The sequence below is a fragment of the Ptychodera flava genome, chromosome 19 (assembly GCF_041260155.1).
Source record: "Ptychodera flava strain L36383 chromosome 19, AS_Pfla_20210202, whole genome shotgun sequence".
NCBI classification, from domain to species: domain Eukaryota; kingdom Metazoa; phylum Hemichordata; class Enteropneusta; family Ptychoderidae; genus Ptychodera; species Ptychodera flava.
Genome location: NC_091946.1, coordinates 15,871,073 through 15,893,767, shown reverse-complemented (window position 1 = coordinate 15,893,767; position 22,695 = coordinate 15,871,073). Strand labels below are relative to the sequence as shown.

At 38.7% G+C, this 22,695-nt stretch overlaps 1 protein-coding gene across 1 annotated transcript; it reads right to left on the bottom strand.

The window, feature by feature from the left end:
* Nucleotides 1–3,910: 3,910 nt before the first annotated feature.
* LOC139118679 (uncharacterized) lies at nucleotides 3,911–22,564 on the bottom strand. The gene is made up of 19 exons (XM_070682097.1): nucleotides 22,478–22,564; nucleotides 21,635–21,689; nucleotides 20,602–20,742; nucleotides 19,646–19,803; nucleotides 18,832–18,997; nucleotides 17,548–17,705; nucleotides 17,086–17,172; nucleotides 16,614–16,744; nucleotides 16,140–16,265; nucleotides 13,824–13,940; nucleotides 12,194–12,380; nucleotides 10,623–10,727; nucleotides 9,906–9,966; nucleotides 8,373–8,679; nucleotides 8,050–8,114; nucleotides 6,814–7,074; nucleotides 6,351–6,614; nucleotides 5,390–6,016; nucleotides 3,911–4,832 (listed from the first exon to the last, which is right to left on the bottom strand). The coding sequence occupies exons 1-19, from the start codon at nucleotides 22,556–22,558 to the stop codon at nucleotides 4,252–4,254; spliced, it is 3,678 nt and encodes a 1,225-aa protein (XP_070538198.1). The 5' UTR covers nucleotides 22,559–22,564; the 3' UTR covers nucleotides 3,911–4,251.
* Nucleotides 22,565–22,695: the final 131 nt, after the last annotated feature.

Sequence of the window (22,695 nt, the reverse complement as noted above, 5' to 3'; positions counted from 1 at the left end):
TTCATATAAGTAATGGAGGAAAAACGGGGATAATATAGCATCGGAAATAAATGTTCGAGCCCTTCCGCTAATGGTGACCCCATATTAGTAAATAATTAAGTACCTATAGGCAACTTTATAGCTGATACAGTTGATAATTAGTAAAAGCGACTAGTAACTGGCAAAGCGTGAGATTGACATGGAAATAAATATTATACAAAGACAGATCTTCATATCTCTAGCACAAAGTCTTTGAAATTAATTTTAAATATTCGCTGTTTTAATTGGAGGTGCATCTTCGAGCCTTCTACTGCGTTGGAATGGTAGCCTTAAGAGCAAAATATATTAATCTTTATTTTCTTTCGAAAGTGTGGCGCTAAACAGCCCTCTGTGACTATGACTAACACTGATTTTCAGATTAAAAGATGTAACCCTATGATTTCCTTTACACAATGCTGCTATCTGAAATACACTTCATATGTTTGATACCGTAAAGAAAGAAGATAGCCTTTTCATTATGTTTTATTGGTAAGCAATATATACAAAGGAAATGACAAGTACTTCACACATCGGATTTAATGTTGTAAGTGGTACGATATAGTGAATGAGTGGATCATTGTAGTTATTTTGTGTGGAATACATGGCGAAATACCGGTGAATCGATAGTGCTTTGACCCTGGTTATGTGATCTTGGTCCCCGGTAAACCGGTTTTATGCGTGAGTGATTCGTCTTAACGGTGTTTCGGAACCAAACGTGAGGCCCCTTCATCAGTCGCCCTGTTGATATGTATCCCCGTTTGGTTGTGTGATAGTCGTCTTCCGTTGAAGAGGAGAAGCCAGATTCGTTATTGAGAGAGTTAGTCACTGTTGACTGACTCTATTGTGCGCGATCCGATGTATGGTGTCATAATGTATCCGATGTGTAGTGTCATAATGTATCCGATGTGTAGTGTCATAATCGACGGGAGTTCTGGATGCTTTGAGTTTGGTTTGGGCAAGTTGAGTTTGACTAGACGCTGTACTAATCTGTCAACATTTAGTTTGTTTAGGTACTTAGATAGATTACCGAACTTTTGGTTTTGTGTTAATGGTTTTTTTTTCTTTCTTTCTTTTTCTTTTTTTGCATTGTAATAGATTTCCGGTCAATACTAGTGCCTGCTTTCAGTACTAGTGCCTGCTTTCCGGTGTTTGAAAAGCACACTGTGAAAGGCTCTTTCGAGATATATCACATTCAATTTCTCTCTTTTTAATCTTTCCCTGGTTTTTCGGTTCTCTTCACAATAGTTGCTATTTTCGGCCTTTCAAATCACGATATTCATGTTCACACCAGGCTATGAATATTTGCATAGCCATTGTTTACGTCATGCAAATACGAACAGCCTGGCGTGAACATGAATGACTGGACAGTGCAATACCCGCCGGAAAATGGTCCCTGGCATATCACGTGATAAAAGCGCCAAGCCTGGCGCTTTTCCCATGATTCAAAATAAATTAACTTGATAAAGCCCTAGTCTGCAACTTCCGTCACTATTCTTATCAAATGTTTAGCTCCGCTGTCAGCGATGCGGAGTTTATCAAATAGGTTGATTCCATCATCGTCCGTCGTCGTCGTCCGTCATCGTCCGTCGTTGTTGTCCGTCGTCGTCGTCTGTCAACAATTGCCTTCTCCTCTGAAACCGCTAGTCCAATTGCTTTGAAATTTTATATGCAGTTCACTAGGGGTAACCTCACTTAAGTTTCTTTAAATCGTGGTGAAATGTGCATATTTCTATTTTTGGGGTATTTTTTGCTGTTTTTGGTATAAAAATCTTCTCCTCTGAAACCTCTTGTTCGATTGCTTTGAAATTTAATATGCAGTTTACTTAGGAAGACTTCAGTCAGATTTGTTAAAGTTGTGGTGAAATTTCCATATTTGTATTTTTAAGGCATTTTTTGTCATTTTTGGTAAAAAATCTTTAAAAATCTTCTTCTTCAAAACTACCAGTCAGATCGCTTTGATATTTGGTACATAGGTTCCTAGGGATGCTCTTTTTCAGATTACCTCAAATTGCGCAGAAATATGAAAATTTGCATTTTAAGGCAATTTTTGCCATTTTTGGTCAAAAAATGTATTTCTCAGTAAGTATTGGTCTGATAGCTTTGAAATTTGGTATACAGGTTCCCATATATGAACTAAGTAATATATATTGAATTTCCGATGAAATCTGTAAGATTGTATTTTTGGGGCAATTTTTGCCATTTTTGGTCAAAAAATGTGTATTTCCAAAACTACTCATCTGATAGCTTTGTAATTTGGTATACATGTTCCTATAGATGAACTAAAATATATTTATTAAAATTATGATGAAATCTGCAATTTTGTATTTTGGAACAATTTTTTCCATTTTTTGTCAAAAAATGTGTTTCTCAAAAGGTACTGGTCTGATAGCTTTGAAATTTGGTGTACAGGTTCCTATATATGAACTAAGTAATATATATTGAATATCTGAGGAAATCTTTAATTTTGTATTTTTTGGGCAATTTTTGCCATCTTCGGTCAAAAAATGTGTTTCTCAAAAAGTACTGGTCTGATAGCTTTGAAATGCAGGTTCCTACAGATGAACTAAATTTGATCTTTTGAAATTATGATGAAATCTCCAATTTCGTGTTTTGGGGCAATTTTTGCCATTTTCGTCAAAAAATTTGTTTCTCAAAAAATGCAAGTCGATAGCTTTGATATTTGGTATACAGTTTCAAAGGGATTATTGTAATATATGATACATTAAAATTATGGTGAAATCTGCAATTTTTATTTTGGGGGCAATTTTTGCCATTTTTGTTCAGAAAGTTTTATTCTCAAAAAACTACTTGTCAGATAGCTTTGGTTGACATGTTCTTAGGGATGATCCGATGTGATATATTCAAATTATGATGAAATCTTCAATTGTGTATTTTTGCAGCTATTTTAGCCACTATTTTTCTGGCCACTGAAATGAGCTATCAAAGATTTCCACCTTCTTCATCAACATGTGTCAAAAATAGTTATTCTCTACATAAACACAGCGGAGCTATATCGGCCGCTAGGTCGCTTGTTAAAACATCGCGCGAGTTTTAAATGGCGAAAATCGCTACTCCGGAATAAGCGGCCTTTAAGCTAGCATGTAGGAACTTCCCCTTTAAGGTAGAATGCGTCTCGAGACAGATATTCTGTGAGTTTGAGCAAAAGTTTAAGTCTTTCACTTTCGAGGCTCATACTACGTTAAATTAGTGGTCCCTTCAAAGTACATATTGAACAGTACACACTGCGCCCATCTACTCACACCCTTTTCAATTCATCTCTAACCAAACCAGACTAAGACCAATCAATTGAAATATTGGCGAGCATATTGATCACACATCATCATACAAAGTAAGCCACACGGTTCGATCCATTTATCCCTCTACTAATATTACGTCTGCCGAATCTGTGCGATCCGATGGAGTTCATTGGTGCATTGTGCATTGGCGCAAGAGCAAAGTGGTAATATATGAACAGAAAGCCTGTGCATATGCACCTTAAATGATTGAACAACTGCTAATCTGGTCCACGAGCAACGCCTTATCAAATTCATTTATAGTGTCATAAGCCTTGCCATCTGGGCCTTCTGAAAATTATTTTTAAAATGACATATATTATATCCTATCAAATATATTGTCCCTCAATTGGATCAGTTACAAGTAACTGCAATTCAAAGTGAAATAACTTGGTCAATATGGTCAAATTTGCAAAGTAGACCAGCCCCTTGAATATGATTCCTGTAACTTTGTTGTATAAACTTGAGCACGTTTAGCTTGAGATACTTCATTCTTACCATTCACACAAATAGGGCAAAAGACATAACCAAGAGAGAGAGAGAGAGAGAGAGAGAGAGAGAGAGAGAGAGAGAGAGAGAGAGAGAGAGAGCATATATTTGTGCTAAGATTTATTTTTAAAGGGGAGATAAAATAGCAATATGTCAAGTTAAAAGAGTTACATTTTTACTCACAGCGTCTTGATCTTGACTGTGACAATTTAATAAAGTAATCTAGTGTGTTTTACTCATACACCTTAATTTTAAACAGTGATGAAATCGAAACACTAAGTTTGCTAAAATTGTTTAATTGTAGAGTAATCAATTGCATGAACATCTACCGTTTATTAAATACTATAATCAATGGAAATGAAACTTGAACGCAAATCCCATCTCAAGAATGAAGACGTTACTTAAACTCAGCTACACGCCTTCCAAGCATCAAGACTGTAGCTGTCTCTAACTAAATGGCACAGAGGTTTACACCAGCAGTGTATTGGTCAGGAGGAGATTTAATGCCCCGTTTCCACGACAAGACGTTACCCTCGTAACTGCCATCGCAAGCATTCTTTACAGCTGTGACTTCTCCGTCGGTCAACACCCGGTCCCAAACATTGAAGAACGCCATGTTGCCTTTGACTCCATACGCTCCATACGCACCAAGAATGAACTTGCCACCGGCTGCCAGTTCGAATCCACTGCCATATCCAACTCCATTCGAAGCTCTGACACCATCTTTAAAGACCTGCCACTCGCCTCCGGCAGACGCCCATGTGACACACACGTGATGCCATTTGCCGTCGTTGACAGTGGTCGAAATGCCATTCCAGTTGCCGCTCTGCACCATTAACTGTGTATCGTACCACAACGCCATCGCTTGCTGCCCTTGTCTTTGGTAGGTGAACCATCCTCCATTGGAGTATGTCGATTGTAACCAAAAGCATGCAGTTAGCTGGGTCAGCTTAGGAATAGTAGTGAAGCTCTCGACGGTGATGCCGTCACCGAATATGATCATTTTCCAGTCCAAGCGAGATGATACTGGTTCTGTAAGGCAACATAACATTTTTTAAATTTGGGTTAATTTACATAAGTTTTCAAGACTAGCCCCTCCTGTAATTATAACAATGCGTCCACCGCAAAATGTATGACCCATTAAGGTGTCTATCGATATATTTGTTTTTGAAATCGCTGCAAGAATGAGCATACAAATACCTCAAATATCTTAAATTCCAAGTTTATTCAATAATGAAAATGAGGATGATAATGTTACAGTACAGAAAGAATAGCTGCAGCTCTTTTTATGTCATTTCATCCTACGAAATAAATCGTGTTTATTGCGTTTCGTGGAGGAATAGGACGGTACAATAAATTTCGGAGTAATTTTGATGAAGGGTTTAAAAATGCCGTATAGCTGATTAGAAATAAAACATGGTTACCCTACCTATTATAAAATATAGTGTTACATATTTCGTTTCAAGATGTGTTGACGTTGCTTCAAGCATCATGTACTACCATTAGATACGAAACAATAAACGTAATATTGTCAAAGTCTATAACTTCAACATTGCACTGAGCTTATTTGCAAAAGACAGGTACTTTACCGCATGTGTCGGCCTTTTCGATGGGTAAACTACCCGGGGCTGAAAGCTGAACACTAAGATCATCACTGTTCCAGGATATCAAATTGCCCGTCATAGAACCATCACATGACTTTGCCAAATACTGGATTTCCTCGGCCGTCAGTCTTCTGTTCCATGCATTGAAGTTTGTCATTTCGCCTTCTATGTAATCGGAAGTAAATGCATCGCCGATTCTATTTTGGCCACGGCCAATAATCATTATTCCACCTGCTTCAATTTGAAACCCCTTTGCCAAGTCAGAGCCCGACGATACCATAATGCCATCTTTGAAAAACTGCCAACCACCACTCCAGCTTTGCCACGTCACAGTCACGTGATGCCAATAACCGTCGTTTGCACCACAGTTAGATGGTCCACCATCGATGGCATGTACGTACAATTGCATGTAGCCGATAAAACGAACACTGAATACATCATGGACAGTTGGGGAGGAATACATGAAAGGCAAACCAGTGTCGCTACCAGAACTTCTCACCCAGAATGACACCGTAATTTCATAGATGCTGTCCGAGAAAGGTTTTGTCGATACCAGTGTGGATGTTTCCCCTAGTCGTACCATCTTGCCTTGCAAGTTTTGACCAAGTTTTTCTGTAAGTGCAGCCAATACGGATCATATGAAACCAATCGAAGTCCATTGAGTCACACTGACTAACACGTGTCTTAATGAATGCGTTTATTGGAATTACCATTACATTTACAGATAAGTTGAGATAATAGTCGCCTTCTGGTTTAAAAACATGGACTCATAAATAGCAAATCTGTACCTCGTGTGACATCAAACGTGCGCTGGGACAGTAACCCTGGGCTCACCTATTGTTTGAATCATGTTTTCGAGTATATCGAATGATTCTTCACACCCTTTAGATTGGTATTCTTGTGGTTGGTATGTAAACAAATTACTAGTTTATATAAAGCCTCCTACCACAATCTCCTGGCTTGCCAACATCACAGTGCTCCCATCTCGGGCCATCGACAGTGTAACACCAAGGCCCCACAGATCCACTGTCTGGATTTTGGCAATAGTTATGGTCTCCAATACCCTGATTCGGATAATTTTCAGGCGTACTATAATGCTGTTGTGGTGTCTGGGCGGTCCATTTCTGACAGGTGTGACCATTTGTGGTCTTTGAAACTTTACCTCGATAGTCATACCCACTTGTATCTTGGTAACATTCTTCTTTTCCACCTGTTAAATACAAATATGACTTTAACCCGTGGAGCTTGACCCCTTGTTAATCCATGGCATCATTTGTTTTAAATTTACAATGGTACAGCGTACAAAGGATTGAGGCACAGGACACTACTGAGATGCTTCGATATATCAGATTAATTTGTCAAAATAGTCACATAGCAAATTTAGGCATTACGACATGTATTACACTCACCACATGTCTGCCGAGGTTGACCAACGTGGCAGTAATCATAGTGTGTACTCCCGCCGGAAATGTAGCACCAAGCGCCGCCGGAGCCAACGTCAGGGTTGCGGCAGTAATTGTGATCGCCAAGTCCACGAGTTGGAAACGCTTCAGGAGTCTTAGGATATGAGTGTTCAGTCCATTTAAGACATGTGTAACCTTGCTTAGTGGTTGATTTCATACCTCGATAGTCGTTTGCCAATGCCTCGGTATAACATTCCCCTTTGCCGTCTGTAATGAAGTAAGACAAGAGATCAAACGACGCTCGTTAAATCACTGCTATGTGTTTTTTCGCACTGTGCAGTGAATTATTTCAGCATTCGAAACCACTCAAGAAACGTCATCTATGAACGTGCAACGGGCTTTCCTAGTTTGAGGCAGTTAAAACCTCGAAAACAGAACATTTGACACTTTTGCCCTAACTTTCTCTGTGAAGACTTTACTACCGTTTTCAGAATTAGACAGCGAAGCTACTGCTGTGAACTGCGATAAAACTGTTTACACTAATTAGTTTCAAAAATAGCTAGCTGGCAGACTCGACAACATTAACAGAGTCAGATGACACACGATAAGCTATACTCTGCATGTTGGCAGTAAAAATAAAGTTACGAAAACTGCCCAGTTATAACACACTACAGCTAGCTACTGTTGAAACAAATTACAAATTCGTGTAAACAGTTTAACTGCAGTTCACAGCAGTAGCTTCGCTGTCTAATTCTGAAAACGGTTATTACGCATTCTCTCTAATAATCAACAACATTTTCAGGGGTATATAAACAAACGTTTGTAATACGAGAAATAAAATAAATACAATATACAAATTCGAAATGGCCGATATCTCCAATGTAAACACTGGAGGGCGGGGGATTTAAATCTACGATTTTCAAATGAAAACATTTCATTTATCCAACAGGCTTCAAAATGAGTGTGCACGAGCATTAGACTAGCAATTACTGTAAAGATATTGTCAGTCCAAAATTTGTCACCGAGTTCCTACCTTAAACTCGTCCATCTCCTCTATCAAAAAGCAAACTCGTTCTTGTTAAGTGTTTACGGAACAATCTCTAGCAATAACACATTAATTTGAAGCTTATCGAGTGTAAAGTTCACAGCATCGACTTTGAAACTATTAAGAAAACCGAAAGTAAAGATGAACAGCTTTTCACTCGATCGATCGATATTTTGAAACAATGAGTTGTTCGTTACCTTTCTGACAGATGTAATGTGCGTAACTGTTACATAGGTAGTCTGAAAATTTCAGTTGTCCTTCCCTAATGTGAAGAAAACATTCATGTCACATAATTATAGATTTTTAACAGACAAGAATGTGTAATGTGTGTAACGATGTAATGCGTTATTATCTATTGAGATAAACACGTAACCCTGTCCTTGTAGCGTACACGGTCGCAATCGTCGATCACCAAGTCACATAAGTCTGTAGCAGTCATGACTAAAATAGCTGTTGTCTTTTTGTGGTCTCGTGAAGTTCGTGACAGATTTGTTTTTTGTTCAATATTTCTGAATTTTACCAGAGATACAAGCACTCTTGTTTCCCATCGGCATTGTTTGGTTCCCCATATTCCCACGTGAAGAAAGTTAGCTTTTCTCCATCCAGAGTCATCCATTCGTTTCCAATGTACGAATAGCGCCTTCCGTCGAAATGAAAGCGGTCGTTACTCTGCTGATGGTTTGAAATGACACCTATCAAGTGGTCGTACGTGTCCTTGTTCAGTATTTTTGCCAACGAGCCTTGCTGACTGTTACAGACTTGAACCGCGGTGTCACGGTCAGCTCGAAACACTGACGGCACGTAGTTGAGGTTATTAGGCCCGGAACCTGGAAAATAATTTGACTGTGATGGAAAACCGTGGACATTTGGAGACAGGGTATTGAAATAGACGGTCAAGGTCAATCTTTATTCATTTAAAGTTACTATTATTAGGTTGCCAATATTCATTAAGGTAGTACGTGCATCGAAACTAAAACACTTAATCCTTCGCCGAAACTTTTCTAGAGTAAACATTATTTACTTTCAAAGTCAAGAAGAAAACAAAGAAATGACAATACAAATTATGGCAAACAAAACGGAATTAAAGTCACTGATATTTGAGATTCAAAATTGCTTCAATCTTTGTATTAACTATATGTCGGAGATTAAATTGTTCGGTTTCACAAAGGGAAGACGGTGAAAACTTATTTCACTCCAAGGAAATAAGCCGCTACAAGCGGTAAAGCAGCACCGTATTGTATTCGACAGTTTAAATATCTGTCCCGAGGCGCATATATTATATAAAAGCAGAAATACGTCCTTTAGCAAACTATGGTAATGCTTAAAAAAGGGCCGCTTACGCTTTTGATGCATTGTTTTAGTACATCAAACTTAGGTCTCAGAATTAGAGTCCCCAATTTCTCGACAGTAAATTTGCCTCTTTTGGTCTCCACTATGAATAATGGATTATTGTAAACAAGCTTCAAATGACACCCGATTATTAAGTTGTCAAATCTTTGGCAGGAAGAATGCAAGGTGAGTTCTGCAACGCATGTCGCCCTTTGTGCATAAATAATTCATGTCATGTGCACACTCAGGCGAAATGACTGAAATTGCGATTATTCTTTAGCAAACAGAAAACACTGTAATGTTATCGATTTCTACAGCCCTATTTGTGATGCATGAAGTCGAACACCATATTCCAATTGCAAAATGCGCACTTACTCTCTGCAACTTTGAATGAGTTATTGCTGTTAATTTGTCCTCTTTTAGGCTCGTATGCGGATAGTTGGGCCTCTCATCTGAAACATTTAGTAATAACCAATGCAGCACAATACACAGTGACAATGCACATCATTGCGCAATATATAAAATGTTCTTTTGCTATTATAACAAACGTATCTATAAATATAATTTTAGTACTTATATATGCACAAACCAAGTTTGTTACTTAATATTTTTCCAGCAAAATTTACATGTAAAGCCATTATTCCATTCTTTAGAAAACGAGGTCAGACAACTTTATCAATTCCTATGATTGGAAACATGTAATGTTAATAAGTTGCTTACTCACCTATCCCAGTTGATGAACAGGATGTCTGATCAACGCATGTGCAGATGTCACCTAAACAAGACTAAGATGGAGAATGGACGACAATTTAGAGTCTTATAGATATAGATTTTCGATAATACTGAAAGCAATTTTCTCGCCACAATACGAACCTAAACTCTGGTCACTTAGATTTACTGACTCCAACTACTTAATAGATCAATATCATAAATTGTTAAGGTTACGAAATCATACTACCTATTATGAAAGGAACTCAAGACTAACAGTTGACCGTTCAAACGGAACAACCAGTTTTAAAGGACCGCCTAGTTGCTGTTTTATAAATAACTCTTTACAATGTTATTAATTGTCTCACTTTCTTTACAGTTAATGTCAACTACCGTTTCTAATTCTACACCACGGAGTACGTTTGGATAATAGTGTTACACTTGTTGCCTCATCCTGTTCATGTGCACACTGCATTGTTATAGCTAACAGTCAAGGGGATCCTGGGTTTATCCACATGCTTCGGGGAGTGGGACAAGAACTTGTAATTGACAGACAAAAAGGAAAACAGTTGCAAAATCATCAAAAGTTACAACTACTAGCAATGTAAACAATTCCTCATAGCATTGGCAGGAGTAAGTGATATTTAGGGCACCTTCGTCACCTATCCAGTACTTGCTCCACTTTTTGTCATCTTACAATATAATAAAACTATGCTTCTCTTCAAAACATTACCTTTCCGTGTCCACAAGGCGTGCCTTCAATTGCCTTGCCCCAGTGTTCACAGGAACCATCTGTCATTTCACAGTACATGTGACATTCGTCGCCGTTATTAACGCCCTGAAAATGACAAGTGACAATATCATACAAGTAAACAGTCATCTGAGTACATGAGAGAGAGACCATATGTCATTACGCTCTGAATCAGGGAACCTGCAATGTTCCGCGCACTTGCTATCTTCGGGTGAATCAATCTTTATTCGAGTATACGACGAATGTAACTTATTCCGAGTTTCGTGGTACGTTTTGGACAATACTTGGGTCGAAAGTTCAAAAGGTAAGCAAATAAATTTTGAACGTATGTCTACATTTAGAAATTAATTCAGAATGCTTGTTGAAAAGCATAATTTGAAAGCACTAATTTCTCTTTGGACAAAAAATACATCATTAGATATGACTACTTAGCCATTTCTTTTTCGAAGAATAGATCTACATATCACAGCTGATCACACTGCCAAGCATATTCAAATAGATGAGAGATTATCAAGTGGCACTATAACAGTTTTGATGATTACGTGATATGTCTCCCTACTGAATCGGTAGATGACAATGAATATTGAAAGTAAATACTCAAACTTTCATGATAAACTGATGTCGAGCTAATAGTCACGTGCGAAAAATTATTGTGTCTAAGGCACATTTCGAGGTTTCAAAATGAAATGTTCTGCAACACACTCTTTCGAAATTATCTTCGAAATCATTTTTACGGTTTATTTTCCATGCATTTCAAGTCAATAATACTGCTCAGTTCTCTTTGAAAAGTCACTACATATCCTAAATCGGGGACTATGCCGTAGGAAGGTGATAAATACAAAACAAAACAAAACAAAACAAAACAAAACAAAACAATACAATACAATACAATACAATACAATACAATATAATACAATACAATACAATACAATACAATACAATACAATACAATACAATACAATACAATACAATACATAGCATAGAATGTCATTGTTTTGACGCCAAAAGAAGGGGCATTTTGAGTAAAAGCAGGGTTTAAAAGCTGCATGTGATTAAAACATTGAAATTATTTACAAAGCAACGTAATGAGAGTAAAACTTGAAAAAACTTTGAAAAATTGTGCTATTTGAGACCCTGGTTTGCGAATTGCCAAACCAGAGGTATCATATCTCGGCGTCTGTTCCATTTCCAAGGACACTGCCTACGATGCCTACAAAATAAAGTGCTTTGCTCTTGGCTTCCGTATTTTCATTTCAACTCGAGTTTACTGAATTATGAGAAATGCCCTTTCTTTTTCGTTGTTAAAGGTCTGGAGAAAATCACATAAAAATACCATTCGAATATATTTTGATGTCCGAATATAGCAATGATCATCTCTACAAGCGGGTATCCAATCGATCTGACTTCTGTTCGAGAAGTACGGAAATCGCCTAGGGGCTCGTGCTTTATGTCGCGCATTATACCAAAATTATGTCTATGGGAGCCTGCCTTTTTTAATAAAACAAAGGTCCCGTTATACAAACAGCCACTGAAGGGCATTGCAATGTCCATACCTGTACTTTCAATGCTTTCCATGGACACTCTCCCGTACTTCTTCCATAATAATAACCAATACACTGCACGTCTGGAGTAAAGGCTTCTCCCGAAATCACTTTTTCTGTTTTACCATACCCGGGCCATGGAAAGGTAGTTTGCGGTGAAGGTTCATCGTACAAACATGATGAAGGTTGTCGATACTGTCTGTAATAAAATATTTAAGACACTACTTTTAGTATTGAAAGTTCTTGATTGGTCCATAGGCGCACGGTTCATTTTAAAATCAATTATCTGAATTTTTAATGTTGAAACATGCATTTTATTAACTAATGTGCAAACGAAAATCGTGAGGCCAGATTTTTAGGCATACAGTGAACAGTGCCCATCAGCATCAATACACTACAGTGCAGTGCATGGCTGTGGCCGTTTAGCTCTGCTGTTACACTCGGCGAATTTTAAAACCAGTTGTCTGTAATTGAATGGTGAAACATGCATTTTATTAATAACTGTGCAAACAGAAATCATGCGGACAGCTTTTGAGACATACTGTGAGCAGCGCCCAGAACACGGCTGTGGCCGCTCGGCTGTCTTGTACACATTACTCTAAAGGTACGAAAGTATTTGGAAAATAATTTTTAAATTAGACAAAATTAACGGTTATTGGCCATCCTCGAGACTCAAACTTCAACTTAATCAAGGAAATACTTACAAAATCGATCGATCGGCTTCCTAACTTGTAAAGTCAACATCGGCCCTATCTACGGCTGATAATTAGCGCAATGTTTTTTGACGGACAAGTCCCGTGCCAGCGCCATTTTCAAAGTGTGCAGCTTGAAGTTGACGCATGCGCATACTTTCCTTTTAAACCAATACGTCATTGTTATTCGTACTGAGGAATATCCTTCAAAATCATGAAAATGGCGGTGTCACGGGAGTTGTCCGGAGGTAAAAGTTAGCGACTTACCAGCAATTACATGGCCCATTGCAGTGTTTCAAGAACCCAGTCGATCGATCTCGTACCACGCATGCGACAACACAGAGAAGTTTGAATCCCAGGGTTGCCAACAACGTTTTATTTTACGGATTTTATTTAAATTATTTGCTCAATAGTTTCGTACCTTTAGAGTAATGTGTACAAAACAGCCGAGCGGCCACAGCACAGCCGTGTTCTGGGCGCTGCTAACTGTAGGCCTATGTCTCAAAAGCTGCCTGCATGATTTCCGTCCGCACAGTTATCAATAAAATGCAAGTTTCAATATTAAAATTGTAGACAAGTGATTTTAAAATTTGCAATCTGTATAAAGTTAGTAACGTCATCTCTCTACTACCTCCATGGTAACGTTAACAGTAGAGCTGAGCGGCCACAGCCGTGCGCGTGCACGGGGCACTGTTCGCTGTATGTCTCAAACTCAATGGCTGCCCGCACGCTTTCCGTTTGCACAGATTTTCATAAAATGCATGTTTCAACATTAAAATTACAGACAAGTTATTTTAAAAGACGTCGTGTGCCTGTGGATTGGTCATACATACATACATACATACATACATACATACATACATACATACATACATACATACATGACTTCGGAATTAACAAGTTAATAATACGTACTTTCAGATCAGATGTCAACATAACTTTATACTCACATCATGTACTCTTTGAGTTGGTTTCTGTTGCATTCCGTGAACTTGTAATATCCACCCGAATGAAAACCTTTATCGGTTGACCAAGGACAAATGTCTAGTTCATGATTAAGGCCAAGTCTATCGTAAATACATAAGGTAAATATTAATTCAAAAAAGGTCTTGTCATGAAAGATTACTTTAATCAGTGAAATGCGAGCCAGTAAATGTGCGATTGATACCGTGGATTATTTTATTATAGTCGTAGAATAGTATCTGTTTGGAAAAGATGTCCTTAACAAATTACCTTCACCAAAAGGCACCTTTTAGCCCTTTTGACTTTCTGGCTTGCTCAAAAATAAATGTAATATACCGCGCGCCCTCAATTGTTTGATATGAAGAGGGCAGCAAAAGTGTAGAACTTGACCTTTTAGAATTCTTTGAATTTTAAAAGCAATTTGTTGCAATGTAATAAGTCAAGCCATCGGAGGAACGTGACCAATCAAGACCATTTAATTGCTTGTGGATGCCGTGAGTAATTCTCTAAGTAACGACAATACTTTATGTCAAGTTGTTTCCTGAGTGTTCAGCATTTCCAAATATTCACAAGTCATAACCCGAAGGCCCTTTCGCCCTCCCCTCTAGCTTCATTTAGTGTGACGTTATCTGTGTACGCCTGAGAGTTTGATAAAGTTAATTTCTGATTGTATAAACGGGTGCCGAAACTTTGACTAATTTTTCAGAGGTTGCGTGAAACCAAACTTGATATCTGTTATGCATTGCAACCTTTCGGACATTTTGGCTTCGACGATCAGATGACCCCTTTCTGACAAAGAAAGTCAAACACTTTATTCTCAATGCTTGGGTTCGATCCCGATTGAAAACTAGCCGTATTGTCTCAGATCACTTTTACCAGCAGAAATCGATTTCTCGCGATTGCTGCCATCGTATAATGCCCAAGTCATGCGAGAATCAACGAAGCTCGAACTCATTAAGGGTCTGTATTTATGAAGAATAAGATTTTAAGCATGACTAGCTTAACTCTGTCTTTAAACTGTGTGATGTTTCATCACAAATTCAGTTATATATGTCACCTGTGTCGAGTGCATACGAACATTTGATCGTAGGTTGACCAGTAGGGCAAGAGATAAGATTGTTGGTTGTTAACCGGTAAACAACCAAAATTCGATCCCCATTTATGACCTTCGACAACCTTTGACCTTTTAACAAGTATTTTAGCAATTACGATATACACAACCCTGATATTTACAGACAGAAGCTACCTCGTGAGAAGTTTACTGTAACTTTATTTCTACCTAGTTTATAAATATGCATATATCAAGTCCTAGGTTTATCAGTTAGGCTAGAGCTTTTTGTTATATTGCACTTGGATCCATTTAATTCCAGATGATTAGAAGATCGCTGATGACCTGTGAGCCTAATCCTCCAATTGCAGCTTGCAAAAGTACAATCCGTTTATCTCAATCGTTTTGTGGTATTGAGCAACTTATTGTATCGTTTGGTAGGACTCAGCAGACAAATCATGACTTCTTTTACAAAAACATCACGTAACCCGCAGCTACATTTACAGTGAATTTCAAAATAGCTTGGAATTACATAAAAATGTTTCTGGCGATAGAAAATGACACCACCTGCACAAACGTTCTCCTCCGATAAATTTTGCAACAATTTAACCCATTTTGACGTTCACTGTGCCACAGTCAACATCGTCAGTGTTGCTGCGCTCTCATTGTTGAAAAACTCACCCGTACACTGACTACTAAAACATTCTTATATTGCCTTAATCACATTTCTTGTCGATGAAACTGCACAAAAAGCTACAATATTTTTTTCGGTACAATGTGTACGGGTCGGTACAACGGTTTATATTTCCCTCACTGGAAGGGTTCTGTAAGTGAGATTAGTGGACGTCGTATTGGGTTAAATTGTTGCAAAATCTATCAAACGAAAAGGTTTGCTATAGATGCAGTTGGCGTTTATTTTTCTATCGCGAAACGTTTTTTCTAATAACTCAAAGCACCGAAAAAGTTAGAACACTGTCAAGCAGTAGGCCAGACAAAGTCAAAACAATACCACCCGATCCACAGCGGCACCGGCGTCTAACCTCCTGCAAGACAATGTTTCAACTTTTGCAGACTGAGTTGAAGCCTCTATTACCGCCTAGTTGATAATTATTGCACCTGACAGTGTAATGTGATACAGTCTTTCCTCATAAAATGTAATTTAAAAAAAGCATTGACCACGTCGATTTCACTGTTGTTCTTATTTGTTTTTCGATACACTAAAAAACAAATGGTGTATAGATATATAGTAACTTACGTGTGCGACATTTCATGGCCAAAGCAACTGACGGAGGTGCTGATAGGACACAAGCCAACGGCCCAATAACCGCACATTGCTCCTCTGTAGGCGATGCCGCCAATGTCAGAATTAATCCAGTGCTTCCTAGATGGTTTTGAAACAAAAATACAAGTCTTCTAACGGGAAGCAGTACTCACAGTATTCCTATAACAATGTTATCGTGTGATTTTAGCAAGTTTTGATGATCTAGGTATAGTTGCACGTAAGATGATCGTGAAATCACGTGTTACTGAAGAACACAAACGTTTAAGCGCAATGCAACTTTCAAAACGGTCGTTAAAAAACTTACGACTTTTAGTTAAATCATAAAAAAGATATACTTCCATAGAAAGTCTACATTAAGCAGCTATTGTGTTGTTTCATACTTTGAAAGTTCATATCGAAATGACTATTTGTCAATAACAGCAGATTATAAAATCATTCTTTACTTACTCAGTAATGAGGAAACCATAGTCGAAGTGCAAAGGACTATCGTCATCGTCAACGTTGATGGCGTCCGCCCAACCAGCAAAATTTTCCAGACGGACATTGACATCGTCCGCCATATCCAAAAATGGTGTACACTTTGTTTAAGGAATCGCAAAGAGAGAGAATTAAGGATGGGCTTATATGATAAAGATGATAGTGATAATGATTGTTGTTGTTGCTGCTGGTAGTGCTACTACTGCAGCTAAAGTCGTCGTCATATTTGCCATTTCTGAGATTATATCTTCTTCTTGCAAGAAACGCATGGGGTAAATGACCATGCGTTCTATGAATTACCATCACCATCATCATCGTCTTTGTCGTCGTCGTCGTCGTCGTCGTCGTCGTCATGATGATGATGATGATGATCATCATCATCATCATCATCATCATTATTATGTTAGCTAATGTGTACATCTATGAAGACAAGAATCCATACCGTATCGTCGTCAATCAGAATTAACCTGACAAGCCGTACATGGATGTTCATGTCTTCCGATGACGGATGTTTATAAGCAGTACCAACCTACGATCAAACGAAAATATCACAAATGTCAAGCTTTTGCTGTTACAATAATTGAACCCTTTTTCTTCCTATCTTATTTGAACAATAAAAGTAATATCCATATTCAGAGATTACTATGAGGGACACTTCAAACATCAAACTTGATTTGAGAATGTTCTGAGTTACACTTGAAACTGCTCAGAGTACTTTGCTGGAGTTATAAAGCTGGCAAAATGAAACGTAATTCAAACACCAAAGTCGGGACCTGTTTTTATATAAAGCCGTAAATTGCACGTGAAGACCAACAAACGAAATGAAAAATGTCAAAAACCATTTAAACAAATGAAAATGCCTAATTTTCTTTGATTTAAGAATAGCATTTTCACAATAACTCACCATATTAACCATTGCAAGTACGTGAGGTATCGTGTTCTTCCCAAGTTTTTCCTGAGCGGTTTTGTCAACCGCTACCATCAATTCTACGTATGTAGGTCTAGGAACATTGCCTTTGTCTCTGGTTTCCCTATCGTGCTCTGCAACGCGTTTTGCTTGTTCTGTAACAGTAGAATTTATGGACCGTTCAGTTTTTACGGCGGGGGGGCGGCAAAATCCAGGGGGTCATCGTAATTTTTGAATCTGCAAAGGGGGGGGTCATCACTTTTTCACTGGTAGGAAAGGGGGGTCACCACATTTTCAAAAACATAATACCAACAATAAAGTTCACTTTATGCCATGGCCATGATCGACCCTCTTTACCGGCGGGCCGCCTTGGGCGGCCCACTACAATAAATATACATTATGTATTACCCATGACCCTCTTAACGGGCAGACGCCTTTGGCGGCCAACTCCAATTAGGTTTACTTCATGCGATGGCCATGATCAACCCTCCTTACCGGCGGGCCGCCTGCGGCGGCCCACTACAATAAATTGACTTTATGTAATTCCCCACGGCAATCTTAATGGCCGCACGCCTTCAGCAGCCCTGTCCAGTAAAGTTTACTTTATGCAATAGCCATGATCGACCCTCTTTACCAGCGGGCCACCTTTGGTGGCCCACTAGAATAAAGTTGACTTTACGTAATGGCCCATGACCCTCTTAACCGGAGGGCTGCCTTTGGCGAACCACTCCAATAAAGTTTACTTTATACAATGTCCATGGACATAAGTTGTCTATGGAAATGAAGTTAAAAATTGCCTTACAGTCGTCCTAATTAACAGACGTTTCAATTAGTGTGGCTGAGAAGTTTGTGCACTGGCATCTCTGCTACACGAATAAAGCGTGCCGCGTACCGGAGTTCAAATCCAAACCATGCGGGTAAATTTGACATATGGGTTTTGGTTATTTTTCAGCGGAGGGGGGGGGTCATCAATTTTTTTCATCTGACAAAGGGGGGGGGGTCATCTTTTTTCACTAAAAATGCAGGGGGTCTATATTTTTGCTGATTTTGCTGCCCCCCCCCAGGCCGTAAAAACTGAACGCTCCCTTATGCATAATGTTTGTGCAAAACAGTGAGGGCGCCTGACATAAATGTAACAAATTCGTCGTTCCTTACACTGGAATATGAAATAACATGCCCTAACGAAAATTACGCTTTTGTAGCCAAATGCAACGTAAACAATACTTCTTTCAGAATTTCTCAGCTCTGTGACGAATAAGTTTCGCTTACTATGTATATTACCTTTTGGTATCAAGATGTCGTTCTGCCAAAATTCTTCTGTGGGGTTCTCCTCTACAAGCAATGCTATATGTGGGTGTCCATCGATGGCTCGCCTAAACCTTGCCGGCAGATCTTTGCTTTTCAACGGGTGCAGGAAGAGCGTGTAGTCTCCAATCAACCAACCGGTCTTTTTTTAATTTTTTATGAAAAATGCACCAAACGTAAATCTGTTAATACACTATTTTCATCATAAGCAAGGCAAGAACAGGTGACATAAAGAGTAACGTAACGTCCTATCGTGTCTGCTTAATCAAGCACTTGTTTCCGTTCGCATTCACACAAGCATCGCTTTTATGTTTATCACACCGATTACAGTCAATTGCTCCGTTTTCTGTCAGGTCGTGACAATATGTATACTAATGGTTAATTTTTTCTGACACAAAACAAATTATTGAAAAGATTGGAAAACACGTTCAAATGTAAGATATGTTGCACGAATAGAAAGGTACGAAAACCAGGTTACATGGAAGACAACATGATGTGCAGCCTGAACACCGCGGACTTCAATTTAGTTAGATGCAAAATACTATCGAAAATTAACTGCATTGAAGAAGTGGCTGTGTTTTGTCGTACGGGTTGTAGGGCTGTACTTTTATTTTATCAATTTACCAAACAGTGAATGGTAGGAAAATGGAGGCAAGAATCAGATGTAACATTCTGAAGACTACAAGCTTCACTAAACTAATATTCCGTCGTCCGGGTTGTATATGAGTAGGGCGTCACATTTGTACACTTGTTGTCACAACTATAAAATAAACATCCACGGATTACATACCACATCATCTCCGTTGCAAGATTTAACAGCAACTAAGGAGTTTTCAACGCCAGTGATGTAACCATTGTAGAAGCAAGACTTGTCGGCATCAAAAGGAAACCAGTCGGCGCGAATGCCCTCAGTGCCGCAGTATTCCACGAATTGCGCATTAAAGAAATCTGTGAAAGAAAGGAAAACGCGCTGGGAACATTGACACTGTAATGGTTGATTGAACACAAGATATGCCAAAGCCTTGAAGTGGTAAGTTCGAAAGTTTTGTTTTATCAGTCCATCATCCAACGGGCGATAGCCCAATTACAGGATGAGGTATGGGTTACCCATTAACCAGTAACCCCTAACGGAGCGCTGAGGAGTAAAGTGCCCTGCTCTGGGGAACAACACCGTGCTAAAGGCTTGAACACTTCATCCTCTGATAGAGTCCGTTGCCTTAACCACTGGTCCTGGATGCCCCCTTTGTGCGTATACTTGGACTTTTGCATATTTGCATATGCGAATGCTGCAGAGTTCATGTTTGATAGCAATAGGGCAAAAGCCATTTTTAACAAATGTATTTAGTTTCACACGATTCCGCATCAGTCTGTTTATCGAAACAATATAATATATAGTTACGTACGTCTTTTACAAGAACACTCGTTGTAACTTTTTATACCATTTTACAGTATGTCCGAAAGAAAAATATTTTCTTCTTCCTAAGATATGTTGAAATATTGCATGCATTTGCCTTCTATCCATAATGCATTTTGCATGGCATGCGACTTTAATGTTCGTAGTAAGATTAATTCTTATCCGGCGTAATCAATTTAGCTTGGTAACGATCGCGAAGAAAGTCATACAGTTTCAACTTGTGATGACAAGTTGGACACAAGGCGTTTAAACAAGGAAAATATATTACGCTTTACAGTTTTAAAATGAAACTCAGTAAAATGACAGTGGGATGTTACATTATTCACACTTACCATCACTTCGTTTCAAGCGTAAGTTGTACGTTTCACCAAATGCAGTCACTGTAATGTGATCCTCAACGTCATCGTCATTGACGGGGGCCTCCCTTTTCCGACGTTGGCTAAACTTAGGATAGACTACGTCATATTCTCCTCCTGAAATTATTGGCAGAGTACAAAGACCAGGTACACGGATGAAGAACACATGCATTCGAGAAATGTATAGACCGCCGCAAAGATGGCACACGTCTTCACGAAATGGGCGAGGAACACAAAAATAGCTTAATATACAGAGGTAGTTGATTAATCCACGCTTACTATTAGGATACGTGAGGACACTGAAATTCTAGTGCTATTGCCAAGTCATTGAATATGTTCAAATGATTGGTACAATGGAAAAGTGAAATATAGCGCAGAAAAATTATATATAAGTCGGATAGGACATAGAAATGCATACAGAAATGCATTCAACGCCATTTTCAATTTAGTTAGAACAGCCTATTACAAAGTCTTAGAAAACATGATATGAGTCAAGATGTATATTCATAATATCGTATCATTCTTTAGAGTTTTTGTGAATCCATGCGATCCGCGTGATTACAGTCAAGTACCATTTTCGCCACTCCTCCATCCCGGGCCAAAGACCTATTATGCCCAATAGGGCATAATTGAAATGCAAAGAAGTCCCATAAGACAAGATCGGCAATTGTTTAATTTATGATTTGAATTACAATCGGATGCTGGCAAATTTGTCCTAATGTTTTTAAACAATGTCTCGGACTTTCCTTGTAGATTAATACGAAAAGATGAAGAATATCAAAGGATGATCTTTACGAGTTAAACATGTAGCCAGTACTTTTGAGATGAACTTTCGGCATTTCATTATCAGAAAAACTGTACACCATATGAAGTACATTATAGACAAGAATACCTTCACGCCATGGAGGTCGTACAGACGAAGATTAAACGTTTCATCTTTCTATCAAGGGCAAACGAAACGAACAAAACAACAAACTGACAGTATTACTGTCATATCACTTTTCCTTACCTTCATCTAAGCCTGCGGCCTTCGCATATCGTTTGACTGCCTCTTCTGGTAGTGTCTGTGCGAGAGAGAGAGAGAGAGAGAGAGAGAGAGAGAGAGAGAGAGAGAGAGAGAGAGAGAGAGAGAGAGAGAGAGAGAGAGAGAGAGAGAGAGAGAGAGAGAGAGAGAGAGAGAGAGACCGGGAGAGACCGGGAGAGAGAGAGAGAAAGAAAGGGGAAAGACAGAAACAGGCAGACAAACAGACAGAAAGACAGACGGGAGGTTTATGAGGAAGGTCCCACAGACAGAATGTTGGTTGGTTGGTCGGTTGTTTAGTTGGTTGGTTTTTAGGAAAAATGGGAGAAAACAACAGAAAGACAGCTTTCCCTTTAGGCCAAAAGACGTTAAGAGATGAACAGTATTCATCTAGGTAAATCAACAAAGTGTGTTTTTAGATACTTAGCAGCTACATGACTCATCATGTCCCGTGCCCTTAACATACTTCACAAACCATTATGGAAAAAACAAAAGCAGTTTTACATACAAGTTTACTTTATTGTTTTCAGGTCATTTTGAGTGATTTGGAAACATCATTTTCTTAAACACCGTTTTCTTTTATGCCCGTTTTGGTCGCCTGTCGAACAAATGGTGAAGAATTTATCCGATGTAGATTTGCCGCAGCATTGCCATGCATGGAATTTTGCTGGATCATATTCGATACTAATAAAGTTATTAAAGCAGGCCGAAGAAGTGTCATTCACCATGTAATGGAAGTATTATTAAAGGATACTCACGAAACTATCTGACGAAAGCTTTTGCAATTGAGTTTACCATTTAAAATGTGACTACCTGCAGCAGTTCACTTACCTTCTCCAAGGATAACGACGCTACGTGGTATGAAATTGAAAAAATGACGAAAATCAGCACCACATTGCCTTTGACCGCCATGTCTAAAATGGATTAACTGAAGTTCCCTTTCTACCGGGTATTTAAGTCTGAATCTGCCGACAATTCTAAATTGTTTCCATCTAAAAATAAGTGAATTGGTATCCATTCCCCCTTTCATATCGAAACACACTGATTGC